Raw genomic sequence first — 20,748 nt, 5'->3', positions numbered from 1 at the left:
TTAAATTAATAAAAAACTACACTCGGCCTTAACTTTCAACAAAAACTTTATATTACGCTGATGCGATTATTTTTATTTCTATTATCCCTAGCATCATCTATTATTTTTATTTGTATCCTACCTTATTTTTATTTTTATCTTTATGTTTACAAGATTCACCTACTCCAATTCCTTTCCTGTATGTGATCATGTACATAATATTATATATTCAGTATTGGTTATTTATGAAGGGAAAGAACTATTTTAAAGAATACCTGACATCATTAAATAAGTTCATTTGCTTCCTTATTCTTTTTTTTTTCATTTCAATTCTGTTTAAAATTTCTTTTTAAAATAATTATTTAATTTATCTTTATTTTCATTGCTTTCTTATTTTCAGTTAAACCTATTTAACCTATACGTATTTTACAACTGAATGAATCATGTATTACATTTATATAATTATACACAAATTTCGACTACCATAATACGGACATGTGTCTAGTGTGGTAGTCGAAAAGCATGTTAAAAACCTGTATCCAAATATATTTTTATGAATAAAGAAAAAAAAAATCAAAATAACTAATTAACCCATAGTGACTGCACCACTGCATTTATATTGTTGAAAAATCGTGCACGCGGTACCCAACAACCTGCAATTGAAAGGTCAAGCCTGTACGTAAACACATAATGTAACATTCAATTTAAAATGTTCACAAATAAATGATGATTTAAAATATGAAAAAAAAAAGTTTTTTTTTTTCAAATGATTTTGTTGCTTCATGAGCAAAATGTAAAAAAATACATTATTATTATCTACACAGGGTGTAACAGCACGTACACACGTTGCCACTGGGTAGTTGGATATAGCCTAGCGGTTCATGTGATATGCACTCTGTCTCGTTGTAGCAGCACGGTAACAGACGAGACAGAGTGCGTATCATGTGATCGTTGCGATGAAAAAAAAAAAAGTAATTTTTTCGTTTTTAATTTTTAAAAAATTATTTTTTTACTCCAAATATGTTCCGAAATAAACTGGTTAAAATCCTTCGGTATTTGCTGTACCGTGTACATATACCTATTCTATTGTCGATCTACCTATAGAAACCATAAATTACAACCACTTGATGAAGGATTCTCTCAGATAAGACTTGTTTTTGACTTGACTTTTATTTTTTTAAATGTTAATGGTATCATAGACAGCCCTGATTTACTTAGTCTTACATATATCAACTAGAATTACTCGATCAAAAATTATTTTTAATTACAACAATAATACCCAGGAATCATTTATATACTCGTTTGTATCCAGATTACATGCATTTAGCAATATTTTCTAGGAAATGAAATAGTAGATGTGTTCAACTGCACGCAATTTAGTTACAAGAAAGCTATAATAATATACCTCGTAAATAAATATTTTAATACTATTTTCCAACTTTATGTCAGGGTTAAATCTTCCCCACAGGAAATACTAAACCCTTCCACACTAGACATTTAGATTTTGACGGTAAGTCAGAAAGAGCTATACAGGGTGTCCGGGGTAAAGTGCACAAACTTCGGGAGGTGATACTACATGATGGTAGAAGTAAAAATGATAAATGACTTTTTTTTCCATACAAACATTTCTACTTTTCGAAATTTCGAAAAAAGGTTATTTATCTTTTTTAATCGTACCATCACGTAGATCAGTGGTCCCCAACCCTCGGTCCGCAAACCGCTACCGGTCCGTGGAGCAATGGTACCGGGTCGTGAAAAAAAACTTATTTTGTTGAAAACATCTTTACGCTATGTAACCGCCGACATAATACCGTTGAAGTAAAAAAAACCCGCACGACCCGTGCTGACACATGACCTTTTAGAATACTAACATTTAATTTAACCACCCTCAGCGGGCCGCGGTAAAATTTTCAGACGTTGACCGGTCCGCGGCGACAAAGGTTGGAGACCACTGATGTAGATAACCTCCTGAAGTTTGTGCATTTTACCCCCGGACATCCTGAATTTACTGTTTAGATGGAAACTTTATATTGTTAATATTTTGACAGATATGACGAAGAGGGTGCCGAGCAAGTAATGACCACGGAAGAAGCAAATGAAAGCATCCAAGGGGAGATGATGGAGAAGCAGCAGGAACAAGACGGTCATCACTATGTACAATTGACAAATAATGTAAGTATCGTACGGGTATACAAGACGTAGTTGTTGTGTCATAGTGTTTATTTGAGGTGAGTCAGTAGCGCAATTGTGAGATTACTTCGGACCGATGACGATGATACCAGGTGAAGTGGTCGAGGCAGTAAAGTGGGTCGACACTGCGTTGGTGGAGACCGGACTCGAGGATGTATTCAGCACTGGGGATGACGTGGCGTCTTCCGGGTACTCTAGTGTGAAACAGGATAGCCGAAAGTGTGATGGATCTGGTCGGCAGATAAGCGGGAGATGCAGGCCGGCGATGATGTCACGGGGCCGAGGCGCAGACCGGTGAAGGTGTCATAGGGTCTAGGCGCATGAGAAGCGCACGCCAGGGATGATATCCGGCGCTGATGTAATCCCGAGGAGTCCATGATAATCCATAGCCTCTCTTAAATGTCCGTGTAACGCCGTTCGTAGAAGGTAGGTCCATAGCTCATGACTCATAGCTCGTAAGGTAGGATGCGGGGCGTGGTGCGGGATGCCTGGTGCCTGGTGGCCGCTCAGCAGGCAGTGAGCAGTCGCAGGACTCGCAGGTTGGTCAGTTGTTGTAACTGCTAATTGATGACTGACTGACTACGTCCGGTGCGTCGAGAATATTCAGACTTGTAGGTAGGTGCGCCGAATGCTAGCATCGTATCTTGAGAGTTCTAGCTACAATGCATTTTGCATTGGCGAACGTTCCCGAATATTCTAGTAGCATCGCTACGTAGGGCAATTCTGGTCACAGTCGGTACCAGAATCAGAGTGAGAAAACGAAACAAATTCTTTTGATATAAATAAAGGATTACAATTTTTACATACAAATTCAATGGGTTTACAAAATTTCCTCGAGCCGAGCAGCGAATTATGGGAAAGGAACGAAGGTTGCTTTGTTCCTTTTCCGTAATTTTTTTTTTATGACTCCATTCAAGATCAGAAATTACATGTTTACTTATAATAATTATATTTGAAAGCTTAAACAATTTTTTTAAATTTTGGATACATTCAGAAACATTCCACTTATTTGGATTTTATTGCAACACAAATACGCACAAATTCTGACAGAATATGCCAGAGGGCTGACGGCTTAAAAGAATCACCTGATGTAGCAATACTAAAAATATGTGAGGTGGGTAAATTATAATACATTTGTAAAAGTAAAACTAAATAGTGAAACAAAATATTTAATTTGTAGTTAAGTTTTTTACGGAGCCAGCAATTTTTGAAACCAACAAACTATTGTAAAAATGACTAGTAATTCGTAAAATTTTATTTCCGAGGACGGAATAGTGACATTAAAATGCGAGTTGCCCATAGACATATGAATATTAGTAGACCTGCCCTAAGTGATTAAAATCGTATTATCCCCACTCCCCATACCGGTTCCATTGGAGCCGGCTGTGCTCGCGTATGGCCTCAAGTGAAATTTGAAAACGTGACGTCATCATTCTTGTGCGAACTATGGTCGAGGCATCATCGGTTCATTTTATGAAATAACACGGCAAAATGTTGACTTGTACTATGAAAACTTGTAAAAATAGATTTGAAAAAGAGAATAAACCCAATTGTCGTATTACATTCCATATATAAGCATTATTTTAAGCATATTCACATCGTATAATATAGATCAGTTTTAGAAACATATACTATCACATCGAGAAACGTCTGGACGCGAAACACAAAGCTGGTTGGTTGCTGGGAAGTAAATTATGAACATTTATAAAAGTGTCTTAACTAAATACTTATACCATATAGCGTGTCCCGATTATTAATTGCAGGAAATAGAAGAAGAGGAAAATGAGGAACTCCCACCTTCGGATGATGGAGAAGTGAGAGTTTATGGGCAGCCACGTCGCATGCAACCAAGTGAGTCAAAATTAAAATATGTAAATATATTTCTTCATATGAAGCGGTTACTTTGTGACATTATAATTTAAAATTAAACAGTAACTTTGTAAACATCACTTATAGGTAAATACTTAATGCCGACCGGGTTTCGCTACAACCGTAGCCTCATCAGGGCAGTATAATAGTGCAGTATAATAATGCAGTATTATACTGCCCTGATGAGGCTACGGTTGTAGCGAAACCCGGTCGGCATTAAGTATTTACCTATAAGTGATGTTTACAAAGTTACTGTTTAATTTTAAAAAAAAAAATGTAAATATATTTTTCCCACTACTTACATGTATCAATTTTGAATCTTCTGTGTTTATTAATTTATTTTTGACAGTCGACTTGTGTTGTAAAGAATGATATATTTAAAAAAATATTTATATTAATGCTCTCATTAACCACTTGATGCTGGGTCAATCTCGGAAACAGCATTATTTTTGGTGTTGTAGCCGAAAATGTCTTTTTTCATTTCGAAAATTCAGAAAATACAGACTCTTGTGCTGTATTCATATTTAAAACTTTTTTTATGAGTAAGGTAGTAAAACCTTAGTGGATGTTGTTTGCAGATATGCAGTACGTCCAGGTGGTGGAGCGAGACCAGGTGCCCCTGGTGTACTACACGGCCACCCAGCCCACCCCCCCTCTGCCGCACCATCACTCGCAGAGCAGTGTCATTCGCCCTGGGTATGTCAAATACAAGAAACAACTGTTGTACCAAGTGGTAGTTAATGCTTTACTACATACTAAATTATATATTACTAGCGCAGACCCGTGAAGTCATTAAGGCGCTTTGCGTACTAATATCTTGTCTAAATGTGTTCCACTATTATCACGCGAGTAGCAGTGCGCTGGGACTGGATTCGATAATTTCCAGTTGTTCGGCCTCAGCGTTGTGGGTGAAATCGGACTAATCGGAGATAAAAGGTGGAATTTTGTGTTAGTTTGGATAGTCAGAATTCCCGATAAATCAGTTCCGATTTTGATAATAGCTATTAAAATAATTTTCTTTCAAAAATATTATATTATTATAGGTAGGTACTTTATGGCTCGTCTGCGTTCTCCTAACAAACACTTCCAATTTTGAAAACGAACACACAATTGAAAGCTAAATTTCTAGAGAACTGAAGAGTTACGCAGTAGACGCAGAGACCCACAACCGAAATTAGTATGGTTTTTTATATGTAATATTGTTCCATGATAAAACAGATCAAACAAATAAACCTAACCTATCCTATCCTATTCCCTTATCATGTTCTGGTTGATCTGATCACTGCCCATAGCCAACCTCCAATAGGAGAAGACACCAGAAGAAAAATAAATTATACAAATGCATAATACAAGGGAAATCTAAAAAGTAAGGTCTCCATTTTTTTTTTCAAAATACAAAGCAAAGATTATTTTTCAATATTTCTTACATCTTTTAATGTTTGAACATCTATTTTTGTACATAATCGCCATTTCTGTCAATGCATTTTTGTAAGCGCTGTGGCAATTTTAGTATACCCATGTCATATACCAGCTCGTCGCCAGGTCACTGAAGAAGCGTTGAACTTCATCTTTCACCTTGTCGTCGTTGCTGAACGAACACGCGTTCGTGGTATTCCGTTAGCATTCGAGTGACACATCTTCTGATATTTTTGACGTTATCAGAAGGTATGCACAAGATGCTCTCGGAAGACCAGCTTCAAGGTGAAATATTAGGTTCAATGCTACCTCAATGACATGGCGGCGAGCTGGTATGACATGGGTATACACAAATTGCCCGCATACATTGTGATTAGTAAACAAGAATAAGAAAGAATTTTTTAAAAAATTTAACGTGTTCAGCATTATAAAACTGTACTAAAAAAATGCACTACTCAATTTTAAAGAAAAAATATGAGTACCTTGCTGAACAACACACCTACACACTACAAGGATGAAATCCTCAAATCTATTAAACATTCCAAAATTAAATACATCTTTCGGCCATGCTATAAAATTATATATGTAATGCCCTTCCTATTGAAATTAAAAACACCATGGATATAGAAAAGTTTTAAAAAGACATCAAATTATGGCTAATTAAACATGAAAATGAGGAAATCATTAAATTTATGAAGTAACCCCAACGCAACCTAAAGACAACAAACATAAATACTTTTTGCTTAATTTATTTTATATTTTGTGGGAATCAACAAATTAGAAGATGAGGAAATCATGATCAACACAAATACAACAACCTACAGTCCGCCTCGGAACAGGAATACCTAGTGAGGAGGACTGAGAACAAACTACATCACTTTATATCTTTATTTTACTTAATATTATATCTTTTTTACTTTACTTTAAAAAACGTTAAATAAAAAAAATAAAAAAAGGTTGTTAGATGAGTTGACATGAGCTGATCAACATAGAAAGGATTGTCATGAGAATATTATGAAGTGCAAGTGGATGGACGAAAAAGTCAGAGACACGCCAGGAAGTCATAGTCAAGTACTTTTTTTGTTTTTACAGTAGCTCCACACAGGAGGCCCTGAGGAAAATACGAGGGTGGGTCAATAAGTCCTTGGAAAGGCCGACAGGTGGCGCGACTAGTACTGTAAGCGGTTTGTTTTCATGCAGCGGCACTACCGATTCAGTATGCTGCGAAGTTTCAAGCAGATTGGTCGGGTTGTTGTGTGTTTCTCGTACATTTAAAAAAAAAAATTTGCTTGTTTACAAAAATGGAGAAAATTGAGTTTAGAGCTGTTATTAAACATTTTAATATAAAAGGGTTAACAGCAAAGGAAATAAAAAATGAGTTGGATTTAGTTCATGGCACATCTGCTCCTTCACTTGCAACTATTTATAACTGGTTAAATGAATTTAAACGTGGTCGTACATCAACAAAGGATGAACCACGCTCAGGACGTCCTGTAGAGGTGACTACACCAGAAATGATCAATAAAATCCACAATATGGTGTTAAGTGACCGAAGATTAAAGTTGAGTGAGATAATTGAGGTTACAGGGATCTCAAAAGGTAGCGTCATTTCTATTTTACATGACAAATTGGGCATGAAAAAAATTTCTGCAAGATGGGTGCCGCGTTTGCTCACAGTCGACAATAAACTCAATAGGGTGGTGGCCTCTAAAGCCCTGTTGTCGCTCATGCAACGCAATCCGGATGAATTTTTTCGTCGCTTTGTGACTGTAGATGAAACATGGATACACCACTATACTCCCGAGACGAAAGAACAGTCAAAGCAGTGGATTGCGAAAGGCGAACCATGTCCAAAGAAGGCGAAAACCGTAAAATCAGCTGGTAAGGTTATGGCTACTGTATTTTGGGATGTACGTGGAATTATTTTCGTTGACTATTTGGAAAAAGGAAAAACAATAACAGGGGATTATTATGCATCTTTATTGGACCAGCTAAAAAACAAAATTGAAGAAAAACGGCCTCATTTAAACAGGAAAAAAATCCTCTTTCATAGGACAATGCCCGTGTTCACACATGTTTACGATCAATGGCTAAAATTGAAGAATTGAAGTTCGAATTGGTCGACCACCCACCGTATTCGCCAGATTTAGCCCCCAGTGACTTTTTCCTTTTCCCAAACTTAAAAAAATGGCTAAGTGGACAACGTTTTTTTTCAAATGAAGAAGTCATCGATCGGACAAATGCTTATTTTGAGGACCTTGCGAAAACTTATTTTTCTGACGGTTTAAAAAAAATTGAGAAACGTCTAACCTAGTGTATTGAGCTCCAAGGAGATTATGTTGAGAAATAAAAAAAAAATACAAACTGTTTTAATGCTTTTTTCTAAGGACTTATTGACCCACCCTCGTAATTCACCTCAAGGCCTACGTCATCTTTGTGGTTGCTGTGTGGAGGGTCTTTTTAGGGGAGGAAGTTCTGGGAAATAAAAAGGTGCGAGGAGTGGGTAGGAATATGGGGAATGTGTCCAGGAATGACAGACGTATGAATCCATCCTCCCGCTGCGGTGCAAGGCGCTGGGTCGAGGTAGTCCTGCTGGAGAGGTCAAAAGGTCCACTTGGGGTGACCTATGGCAGGAGTGTTGTTTATCCAATAAATGGTGCCCGGGGTGGCGGTACCCATAACCGCCTCCCAAATTTATTTGATTGTGTCAGTCAATTACTTCTTAGAGTCTGGATCATGTCAAGAGTTCGAATAACTTAAGATTATATATGAGACGATGCAGTAATGTCTGCCAAAGTGGAATTATTAATTATTCATAACTAAACAATAATTCTGCGTGCGTACTTAGGACGGGTTGTTTCGGAGAATTTGAACAATTCATCAAATTTCAACGTTCATTTTCAAGTTCTGTGAAAGATTTTTTCAAGTTCTGTTTTTATTTCAGTTTTGTCAAGCAACTAGCCTACAATGATATAGTAACAGAACTTGAATAGGACTTTCACAGAACCCGAAAATGAACGTTGAAATTTGATCCATTGTTCAAATTCTCTGAAACAACCCGTCCTTAGTGTAGTAATTGTGAGTTGTGGCTGATGAATTACTCAGATTTAGTCCTCGAGATAAAATGACTCGTAGGTACTTTAAACATTAGTTTATTCTGTAAGGTTATTGTTCCGTTGAAATCCAAGACAATAGAGACACAATAAACAATGTACGTCCGATTGGAGCTGGCAACACGGTATCACAACTTCATACATAAGCTCACATTTTAACACAACTTCAAATAACACATCTGCCCTGATGATGGACACTGCAATGCTGTCCGAAACGTTGGCTAAAGAAGGAGTTAGCGCAACACGGCATAACACCCCAAAAACAAATAACAACAAAAATGTACGTCCTATTTATACTGCCATTCATGCTGTCTCCCTCAGGCACGCGGTGTCTTCCATATCCGCAAACAAATGATCACCACACTTAGTTCGTCCTTTATATGAGTTCCCCACTGAGAAATAAGCAGGTCATCATCAACGTACAACTGGTTACATACTGTATTATTAATTGGATTTGTTATAATTGTAGAAGGAGAAAGCGCGGTGAGTTCATCATACCGGTAGAGTCCCCCAACTTCAAGCTTTTCCTCTACAACTGTAAGATGTGTGACTTCAAATGCAACGCCATTAAGGAACTTACTGCTCACAAGGTAAAACATTCATGCATCATGAACAAGCAGGTATCGCTCATATCTCATTTCACAAAAAGTTTAACAGCAATCGAGTCGTTTTAAATTTCAAAATAAGTTAATCTTTCTTCTCTCCAAATACAAATCCAATCTAACTTCAAAATGGTTTATATTTATGTTTGTTCCATGCTTCCATTACTCTATTTGCAAGGAAGTGTTTCCTAGAATTAGATGCAAAAGGAGTTTTATTATTTTTCTCTTATTCCGCTTCACTCTTAATACGCAATATTTCACTTTCAAATAAATGGATTTAGCTTTATTAATTCAAAACATGATTTATTATGTCGGGGGAGACGGAAAAATACGCACTTTTAATTTTAATTTCGTTTATTAAGTGACTTACGCGATATGTCAATTAGTATGCGGCGCTGTTATAGTCGCAGCCGGCGGCGACTATGTTCATATCAAGAGTTGGATTATATTCATAATATCGTATTAGGATTAAATCACAAACCAGTCTATACAAACCTAGCGTAGCCCACAAACTACTTGAAAACTGGGATATAACTCTAAAGGGGACGCGAGCAGGCGTTATTAAAGGTTCCCCAACATTTATAGTAACTTTTAGTAATAATATAACTAAATTCAAGTATTAATTCAAAGTAAACATTCCATGTTTACCGTGAAGCGGAACTCGTAACCTTTACCGGAGTTTTAAAAAAAAAAATTTGTGTATGGAGATTTACATTTTTGTTGGTGGTTTTCTTGGATGCCAGGGTAACAACAATGTCCACATAAAATTTTCAATCAAGTCACTCCTTTGTTTTAACGTTTGTTAGAAAAACGAAAAAATACTGATATGTATATAGTTTCTTCGTACCTTTCCCATAATTCGCAACTCGGTTATGTGGGTAGACTCCTTAAGGGCTCAATTTTTGGATGCTATTATTTTTTGAGCTTTATGAAGTGATACGAACATCATTCAGAAGTGCCGCCTGCACAAAAATAAAACAACTAACAACTGTACGATGGTTTTGTTACATTCCAGGCCACCCATCCGGGCCTGGGCAGCGGGCGCTACAGGAACCTGGCCAAGCCGCCGGTGGAGAAGGCAGTCAATGAGACACCCACCACGCAGTTCGTTGAACACTGCGACCAGTGCTCCTTCAAGGCCTCCACCAGACTACAGGTAACAGTGTGCTAACTAACTAACTAACCATCATGCCTTTTCGCCGCTGGGGTAGGCAGAGAGGATAGACCGCCACACAACCCTGTCTTGGCAATCATTCCTTTCTTCATTCTCCTTCATACATCATATCATATCATAGTCTGCTGTTGTTCTGACTGTTGACATGACCTGACTCAAGTATGTTTTATAAATAAAGACAAATGTTCCCGGGTTACGAATTACTTGTGTATGATGGTGGATTTAGCCAGCCGTGGGACCCAGACGCGATGCCAACTCAGCCACTGACCGGTTATTTGATTCACTTGATCGTGCCATTTCCTACTTGGGCATCATGCCCAAACCATCTAAGCGTCCCTTTCTTAATCTTAACCATTATGCTCTCCTCAGCCTATGCCTTCTTCAGCCAATGCTTCTGAAGTAGTAAAGTATCCATCATTAAGGCAGATGTGTACATAGAGGTGATATGTGGTGATACTTACCCATGCAAATAAATGTCTGTACTTACTTATTATAAACTGTAATTTATAAACTGTTATTTGTGAAATGTAAATGGATTATACTGTTTTTCACAATAAATCAATAAAATAAATATGTGTGTTTACATAATATGTAGAAGTGATACCGTGTTGCAAGCATTAATTCTTTTTTTTATTATTTCAGTAAAGTTAATGTAGTTTTCAGCGTTATGTTTTGGTATAACCATCAAATACCGGATATCAAGAACTATTATGTTTAGCCTTGTCGTTTCTGTTAACCCCTGGAATACCAGGGATAAAATGCAAACCGCCTGCTGACACTATTTTTGTTATAACTTACTTGTTTTTTGCAAAATTATGTTTTTATGAATTTTACTGTCTTACCAGATAATGAGTTTATATTTTTTTATAAATCTATCCTATGTAGTTTCCCCAGGATAACTACTTATATTCAGAGAAATATTTTTCTCTCTCTAATATTATAAAAAATATAATGAAGACCTACGAAATTATTCCTGATTTTTATTATATTTTGCAGCTAAATAAGCGTTCTTCACAACAACAACAAAAAGTTGTTGTCTTTCCTTTAGATTAATACAATACTATGTATGACTTATGAAAATCGGTATTATGACATTTGTCATGGAATTTTGCTACACGCTTTTAAAACATAAAAAAATATATTTGCAAATGACGAAACGACAAGCTAGAATAATATTAAGATACTGGTTGTGCGGAAATCTTTCGTACGCAATTGTGCGGGGGGTTGCGGTAATGCGGATGCGATATAGACTAAGACAAATAAAAACGAATTGAATTGCCTTAGTGTTTTTTGCAAGAGGAAAATGAGTAGGAAAGGCCAAAAGACTTACCCTGGTCTCGTTCTCCTTAAGCCGCTGGTTCTGTTCTCTTATCAGTTTGCATACAATTAACATTAACACTTAACACAAAACAAAAAACACAGTGAAATTCACTGCGGCGGGTAAAACCGTTTCACTGGACGATTGTGCTCCAAAATAGTCACGGCCGAGTTCAACATATGCGGGTTTCAATATGACACGAAATGTTCGCGGGTAAGATGCAACGATAACAACTGATAACAATACTCCTTGTCTCTGGGCCCGGATCAAGGAAAGGGGACAAGGGGCAAAGGGGGGTGAAGGGTACACATTTAAGGCTATTCAATTTTAAACCTCACGCGCAACTATCCCCCCCGCCTTGAAAGGGTGCGAAATCACCCCTTTTAAAACCGCATTGTCATGGCATTTATCATATAAACAAATTAACATAACCTACAGTTATCCTAAATTTCCTAACCTACATTGACTAAACCTAATGCTACTAGACTACTATTGAGTTGGCAAAGGGTATAGCCGTATTACTGGGCGAATATAAGATCCCAGCACTGTTCTGACACGAGCAACACGAATAACTCCATCTTTTGCGGGGAAAACTTCATCAATAACAGCTAACGGCCAATGTAATGGTGGGGCGTTTTCAGTTCCCACTATTACTACTAAGCCGACCTTTACTGGATTAGTAGGAGTATTCCATTTTGGACGTACTTGCAAAGTATGCAAGTAATCTAATCTCCATCGCTTCCAGAATGATTGAATTAATTTATCGAGTAAATCATGACGCGATAGAAGGTTCAAATTATCCTTCTCGATTTCCATGGCGGGCAGGTGTTTTAAGGGAGTTGTCGTCAAGAAGTGAGCTGGCGTTAACGCAAGGGGCTCGGAGGGGTCTGAAGAGAGCGTTCTACACAATGGCCTCGTATTCAGAATGGTTTCTACTTGCGCAAGTACTGTAGTTGCCTCTTCAAACGATAGAATCTGATCTCCTATTACCCGAAAAAGATGAGTCTTCATACTTTTAATATTGGATTCCCAATTTCCTCCAAAGTGGGGTGCTATTGGCGCATTCAAATGCCAGCTTATTCTATTATTGGCCAAAATACTTGCGAATTCTTCACCAAAATGTGAAGATGACGAAAATGCGTGCAATTCATTCAATTTTCTCTTGGCTCCTACAAAGTTAGTTCCGTTGTCTGAGTATAAATTTGACACAGGACCACGCCTAGAAAGAAATCGTTTGAATGCGTTCAGAAAACATTCGGTGCTCAAACTTGATGCCAATTCAAGGTGTATAGCTCTTGTTGTCAAACACACAAATAAACAAATATACGCCTTTTGAGAACGAATTCCACGTCCGCGTGATACAGTTACCCTTAAAGGCCCGGCAAAGTCTATACCCACATGCGTAAATGGTTTTATAGACTGAATGACACGACAATCTCTATGATCCGCCATTAAAGGTGCAATTGTTTTAGGGCGTAGCCGAAAACACGAATTGCATTTATGTACTCGATTTCGAATTAAACTACGGGCTGACAGTATCCAATATTTTTGCCTCAAAATAGACATTAATAATGCGGGACTCGAGTGACAATGAATTTTATGATAATGATCAACCAACAAATTTAAAACGTGATCCTTTCGCGGGAGAACTATGGGGTGCTTTTGATCATAATTTAAATCCGAATTAACTAAACGACCTCCCAACCTTATGATTCCGTCATTCAAGAACGGTCTCAAACGTTGAAATACGGGTTTACACGTCTTTCCTTGTTGTAGATTTATCAATTCCCCGGGAAAGTACGCTCGTTGTATTTCGCGCAATATTTTAAGCTCAACGAACTCTAAATCTGACCCACGTATATATTTTCGATATGGCAACACCTTAAGAAAACGAAATACGTAAACCAAACATCGTAATAATTTATTCCACGAGGAAAAGCGCTTTGACAGGGTTAGAATATCATATTCTTCTAAACCAGAAGTCATTACTAACGAAATAGACTTCTGTTCGGGTGGTTCTGTGACCATGTTGACATGAAATGTGGTAATGGGCCACCGTTCAGGCCTAAATTTCATCCACGGTGGGCCATGAAACCATAGCGGGTGATCTAAAATCTGATTGGGGGTAAGCCCTCGTGACAGACAATCAGCGGGATTATCTGTGCCTGCGATATGATTAAAACAGGTAGCTGATAATTCAGATTGAATTTTAGCAACTCTATTAGCCACGAATGTCCCCCAACGGTGCGGAGAAGACTGAATCCAACAAAGTGCTACAGTGGAATCAGTAAATGCGTATATATTTTCAATTTTCAAGCGTTTTTCTAAGGTTTCTATTACGTTATGCATTAATTTTGCAAGTATTAATGCAGCGCAAAGTTCTAATCGTGCGAGAGAAACAATTTTTACAGGAGAAACCTTCGATTTTGCACAAGCAACATGTACTGAAATTGCTTCATGATTTTGGACATGGAAATACACTATACCTCCATATGCCTTTTCGCTGGCATCTGCGAAACCAACAATGGTTACGATGCTACTGGACGTGATGCCAGTATGACGCGGAATTTGTATTCTATTCAGTGAGGAAAGTTCCTCACAGAATTGCGTCCATATCCTTACAATATCGTCGGGAGGCTCATCATCCCAATCGCATTTGTGTAGCCACAATTGTTTAATTAAAAGCTTGGCATATAAAACGACAGGCGCGATGAAGCCCATAATATCCCATATTTTTGCGACACAAGACAATATATTTCGTTTTGTACAACCTGTTTTAGGTGTAGAAGTGACGAACGAGAATAAATCGGAATTTGGTGACCAGTATAAGCCCAATATTTTATGCATGCTTACTTCATCAAATTCCTTTATCGCTGATAAGCGATGCGAATCTGGAATAGATTCCAGAACATTTTGCGAATTGCTGGTCCACTTGACAAGGTCAAATTGGCCAGTCTTCAATAATGCGATTAACTGAAAGGACGTTTCCTTTGCACCCTCTTCAGTTTCCATACTATATACAAAATCATCCATATATAAAAATTCTTCAATAATTTTCTTAGCCTCAGGAAAAGCTTCTCCTTCATCGGAGGCCAATTGCCTGATAGTGCGTAAAGCTTGAAATGGGCTGGATGTAAGACCAAAACAAACGCGGTTAAACTCATAAGTTTTAATATCTTCGCTGGGCGAGAAGCGATACAAGATTCGTTGATATCTCCGATCACTATCTTTCACTCCTATACACAAAAACATTTTGCGTATATCAGCTGAAAGAGCTATTGGGAATACACGAAAATTCATAATTATATTAAATAAATTTCCCTGTAAATTTTCCCCACTATATAAAATATTATTCAATGACACGGAAGTGCTTGTTTTTGCGCTAGCGTCCAGGACTATTCTCAAACTGGTCGTGATTTTATCCTCTCGTACAACTCCATGGTGCGGAATTATGTATGAAGGCGTCTCATTTCCTTCATTTGAAGTGCTGAGAGTCAAATAATCCTTCTCTAAATATTCATTGATAATATTATTATAAGCTTCTCTTAATTTTGGAGAGGCTTCCAATTTACGTTCAAGGCATAAAAAACGCTTCTTTGCCATTGCAAATGAATCCCCAAGGGTTGAAACATCCCCTTTAAATGGCAAAGTTACTATATATCTTCCATTTTCAGGGTCTCTTGTGGTTGTTCTTTGATATATTTCCTCACATTCACGATCTTCAGGACTTTTAATAGACGGTACGTTTACCTCTTCTAATTCCCAAAATCTTTTGAGACAAATATCATCTGGTTCTTTTAGCATGGCACAACAAGATACGCTAACATTATCCTCAACCCGAGTTGGTGCTGATCCCAAAATAACGTATCCTAGAACTGTTTCTAAAGCATGCAGATTATGCCTCTGAAAAGGGTCTTGAACCCTTTTTGACAACAGGAGATGCGGGAAGAGCTGGGCTCCTAGCAACATGTCAATATCTCCTGGTTCTCCATATGACTCATCCGCCAACGGTAAGTCATTCAAATATGACAATGAAGGTACATCAACTTTGGCGGTAGGTAAGCGCTCTGTAACTTTATTCACAATCAATGAAGTAATGTTATAATTTATTGCTCGATTGAAACGAGAGTAAATTTCGGTCTGTATGGAGCCTGTAATGGGCTTAGACGATCCTCCAATACCCTTAACGGTGGAACAAGACGGGCGTTGATATTCAAAAAATCCTAATTTTCTACAACAATCCCGAGTAATAAAATTGCTCTGAGATGCGCTGTCCAATAAACACCTAACGAGATGTTCATTTCCCTGTGCGTCTATTATTCCCACTCGTGCGGTAGCCAGCAATACAGTACAATGAGTCTTTAGATTATGAGATCGAACAGTTGAAAAAGTACACAAAGCTACATCAGAATTGGAGCAGCCCGGTTTTGGATCATTCAATTGATCAGCTTTCTGGTTTTCAATTCTTTGGGCATTTTGAGAGTCTGACTGCCCCTTGTGTGATGCACCCTGTTCTTCAAAATGTAACATTGTATGATGAAACTTGTCATTACACTTATGACAATTTTGATTTGAATTGCAAGTCCTAGCCTTATGTCTATCACTAAGGCACCTAAAACAGAATCCCTTGCTTTTGATAAAATTGAACCGTTCCCTTACAGTCAATTTTTTAAATTCTGAACATTTAAACAAATTTCCATGCGATAGATTATTGCAAAGTAAACATTTAATAGGCTGACGATTTTCCTCACTGCCAGCACTCATATAGGCTTGCGTCGATCTTTGTGACCGTTTTAACGTTTCACTTTTATTTTCCACCGATTTCCTTGAAGAACCGGTTCTTTGCAAGATCTTAACTTGTTCACGCACAAATTTCACCAAGACTTCAAACGAGGGGAATTCATTTTCCCGATTGTATGTTTCGAATCCTTTCACCGAGTCCATATCAAGTTTTTTCAATGCAATGTGTAAGAAAATAAAGTCACACAAATTATCTAAATTTACATTTTTAACGGCTGCCACAGCTGACGCAAAATGATCAATGAAGGATTCCAGATTATTAATATTTGCAACAGCAAAGGATTTAAAATCCAAAATTTGATCGATGTATGCAGAAGATATTACTCTTTTGTCGTTATATTTATCGATCAACGAGTTAAAAATAATTTCGTAATTTTCCGGCGATAAAATGATCCCGGCGAACGTTGATTTAACACGGTTACTAATTTTTCCCAACAAATAATATAACTTTTCTGAATTCGAAAGTGTATCGTTATTGTGTACGGTGTTAATAAAACTTGAATAAAATATGGGCCAATTTTTTATTTCCCCATCGAAATATGCCAATTCAATCGGTGGGAGTTTTACACTACATTTTTTCGGTGCTGTAACCACCCGTGAAGTGTTTTCCCGATTTAATGATATTTTTCTTTTGATATGTCCGTACATATCGTCGAACTTGAACCATCTTTCAAAATCAGGTTCAAAGTTTGAATCGATTTCCAAATTTAATATATTTATTTGTTGAGATATGTCCTCATACTTACTTCTAGTCAAGTCTAGAGTTTCAACTAACGAAAGAAACTCCTCTAGAATACTCAAGTCGGAAATTTTATTTGATAGTTCAAATAACTTAGTAAGACGTGCATCTAACGCATCTCGCTGAGCCGTCAGTAATCTCAACTTTTTTTCTTTAGTGGCCATTATGTATTTAGCAATAAATAATTAACCCAAATAATTAATTATAATTTAAATAACGCTATAATTTAATTAACGCTAGCGTAATTGATCAAAGTAAACAATTCTTCTAAGTGTTTCCAAATTAAACTCAATAACAACTGAATTATTATTATTCTTGTTTACCAACTATTATTAGCGGTCGTTAATACATACCTACGTACTTAACGCTAGCGAAGTATGTACTCGTATTATTAGAATTCAGTATTGAATACAAGTACCTACTTACACAATACGATTCCTTGCGTTAAACCAGGTACCTACATACACGATTAAATTATTGTCAACCTATAATTTGCCACGAGGAATTAAATGTAATTCGTTTTTAATATAACTATTTGACGGACTAAATTTTAACCCATTTATAATGCAAATGCCATGATTTTGGTACAAATAATGATTATAGATTGCAATTGCGAACGAAAGTAATACAATATAATCCGGCTCGAAGGACCAATTTGATGGTTGTGCGGAAATCTTTCGTACGCAATTGTGCGGGGGGTTGCGGTAATGCGGATGCGATATAGACTAAGACAAATAAAAACGAATTGAATTGCCTTAGTGTTTTTTGCAAGAGGAAAATGAGTAGGAAAGGCCAAAAGACTTACCCTGGTCTCGTTCTCCTTAAGCCGCTGGTTCTGTTCTCTTATCAGTTTGCATACAATTAACATTAACACTTAACACAAAACAAAAAACACAGTGAAATTCACTGCGGCGGGTAAAACCGTTTCACTGGACGATTGTGCTCCAAAATAGTCACGGCCGAGTTCAACATATGCGGGTTTCAATATGACACGAAATGTTCGCGGGTAAGATGCAACGATAACAACTGATAACAATACTCCTTGTCTCTGGGCCCGGATCAAGGAAAGGGGACAAGGGGCAAAGGGGGGTGAAGGGTACACATTTAAGGCTATTCAATTTTAAACCTCACGCGCAACTAGATACATTATTTCATTGCCAAACGAATAATATAAAATTTAGTTATTTAGGAGCATTATTTAAGGTTTAAAATACCATAAAATCGAGGCAAGTGCGGTGAGCTACCAGCAAATCCACGGTGGATTTCTTGGCACACTGAGGGTTAATATACCTATGATGTGATACTGTGCGTAATTCGTAAAGGGTTTTTGGTTACAGACTTTCCTACTAGACTTCTTTGTAGATTTTTCTATTCGATATTGCCGATTCTTAGCGTATAGCATCGAGCGATTCTACCGGTAGCAAGTAAAATAACAGTCCCAATGTTAACTCCCCAATGTTGGGTGTCCCTTAATATTTTTGTTTGTGGTTGCATCAACATCAAAGATATTTCCAACGGTTATATTCAACATTTGACGATCGCCAACGTCGTTATCGTCGTTGACATTTTTCAAATTGTCGTCAATTAACAAGAACTAGTTTGTAATGCCATAAATATTTTGTTACAGATGAATCGTCACATCATGAAGCATCACACGACACAGAAATCTAAAGCCACAGTGGACGGTAAGCCTTCTCGTATGTATAAACTTATATTATTACATATGTATAAGAAACTATCAGTGGTAAAATTATAAAAAATACTGACTTGAATTGTATTTTCACAAGGTTCTTTCTTCACTTGAGAGCAAAGAGAGCTCACATAGAAATATTTATTACTTTTATGCATGATGAATAATTTTATATCCACAGAGTAAAAATATTAACCGACCTACTCTTACCGAGGGGAACAAACTAGTTTTCAGAACTAACTAACCATCACACCGTTTCCTCGCAGGGTTAGGCAGAAAGGACGGACCGCCAAACAACTCGGTCTTGGCACACACTTCTTGCCTCATTCACATTCATACATACTCTACTATTATTCTGACTCTTGACATGGCCCGACTCGAGTATCTGATTCACTTGATCGTGCCATGTCGTCAGCGATTGGCTAATAAATTAATACGACAGTTTGCCGACAACTCGCATTGCAGTATGTACTAGTATTTTCGAAAATTAAATCTTCTTACGAACAAGATGTCCTTTTTACAATGGTGCGCCGATAGTTTCTCGCTTTATTAATACTAGCCGTAACTACGCATCTAAAAAAGGTTCGGTTTATTTACAAAGACCAAATAATTTCATAAAATTTACAACTCGGTTATAATTTGCTCACCACTGTAAACAATCCCTTTTGCGTCGTGTAAATTTCGTTTTCGTAGTACAGGGTTATTCTAAATGATGGACTCAATTACGTAACTCTACATTTCAAACTGCAAACTATTGACGCATATGAAGTAAATTACATTTGTTAATGGAAACAATAAAGTTAACAAATACAGTTCATAAATGTCAATATAAACCCAATTAACTGCATGGCAAACATCTAATCGATAGCTGAACTCGTTCCACACCTGAAGATATTACCGAGTTCACTGCAGCTGTGATTCCGTTCCACAGATCGTTTGGCCAGAGTTATTGGTAGAGGTGGAACATAAACTGCTTCTTTTCGAACCCCCAAAAAAATTTGCTTGCTTCAAGCAATTAAGACTCTTGTGACCAACAAAAAAGGAAAGTATTAATTATCCAGTCTGAATTTTGTTGATTCTTTTGTCAATTGAGAGAAGAGAGTTCTTGTAAAACAACAAAAATTTTTATATTTTTTGTTATTGTTTTTTTTACAGAGACTGGCTTTTTATCCACGGCGCATGGAAGGTCGTATCACACTTACGAGGCCCATAACAGCGATGGGTTCCACACCTACTATTGCTGCAAGATGTGCTCCTTCAAGACCACCAGTAAACACTTGCTCAAGAGGCACAATTGCAAGGGAACCGGAGCAGAGTCGCAGGAGTTCATACTGTCCTAACCTGGAGGCGCTGCATGTTTCCGTTGTGACTCCTCTCAACTGCGGAGAAGTTCATAAAACAAAAAATCGTCAACTTCCCAGCCTTGTTATATGGAAGTAACTTTTGACAGGTTGTGTGGAAGTCAGCGCTTGGATAGCCAGAGTTTTAGTATCGCCCTGGTGAAAGGCCACCTTTCATTCGAAGCGTCGCTATGGCTTTAGCCATAGTGTTTGGTGAGCAGATCTGAATAGTACCCAACCTTCTTCTTTCCCGTCTTCTTCTCTTCCCCACTGCCTACAATATACCCCGTTTGGGGATGTCATAGTCCTGTTGACTCTGGACTGTTGGTAAAAACAGCGTGATGTGAAAGTGAATTAACCCTTTCAGACCTGAATTAAATCTGGCAGTGGTAGAACATATTTGATGCTTGACAAAAATCAGTAGATTTATTTGAAAAATGTAGGTTTTTTTATCTATGGTTATTACTATGTTTGTTTGAACATTTTTCCATAAATCAACAAAGTTTGCGTTTTCTTAA

At 37.4% G+C, this 20,748-nt stretch overlaps 1 protein-coding gene across 2 annotated transcripts in view; it reads left to right on the top strand.

Annotated features, from left to right (window-relative positions):
- LOC149410709 (uncharacterized) overlaps positions 1–20,451 on the top strand; it is a 33,525-nt gene extending 13,074 nt beyond the window's left edge. Inside the window, exons 5-11 of one of the 2 annotated variants that reach the window (XM_089648010.1) lie at positions 2,028–2,151; positions 3,933–4,020; positions 4,617–4,734; positions 9,037–9,157; positions 10,185–10,325; positions 18,828–18,885; positions 20,046–20,451. In XM_089648010.1, the coding sequence (XP_089504136.1) occupies positions 2,028–2,151; positions 3,933–4,020; positions 4,617–4,734; positions 9,037–9,157; positions 10,185–10,325; positions 18,828–18,885; positions 20,046–20,230 (835 nt within the window). In that variant the 3' untranslated portion in view covers positions 20,231–20,451. Of the gene's footprint in view, positions 1–2,027; positions 2,152–3,932; positions 4,021–4,616; positions 4,735–9,036; positions 9,158–10,184; positions 10,326–18,827; positions 18,898–20,045 lie in introns of both variants that reach the window. The other variant, XM_089648009.1, reaches the window with a different exon arrangement.
- Positions 20,452–20,748: the final 297 nt, after the last annotated feature.

This window comes from Hesperophylax consimilis, chromosome 27, assembly GCF_061612785.1.
Source record: "Hesperophylax consimilis isolate HC1 chromosome 27, BYU_Hcon_1.0, whole genome shotgun sequence".
Classification (NCBI taxonomy): domain Eukaryota; kingdom Metazoa; phylum Arthropoda; class Insecta; order Trichoptera; family Limnephilidae; genus Hesperophylax; species Hesperophylax consimilis.
This window is presented reverse-complemented; position numbering and strand designations above follow the sequence as displayed.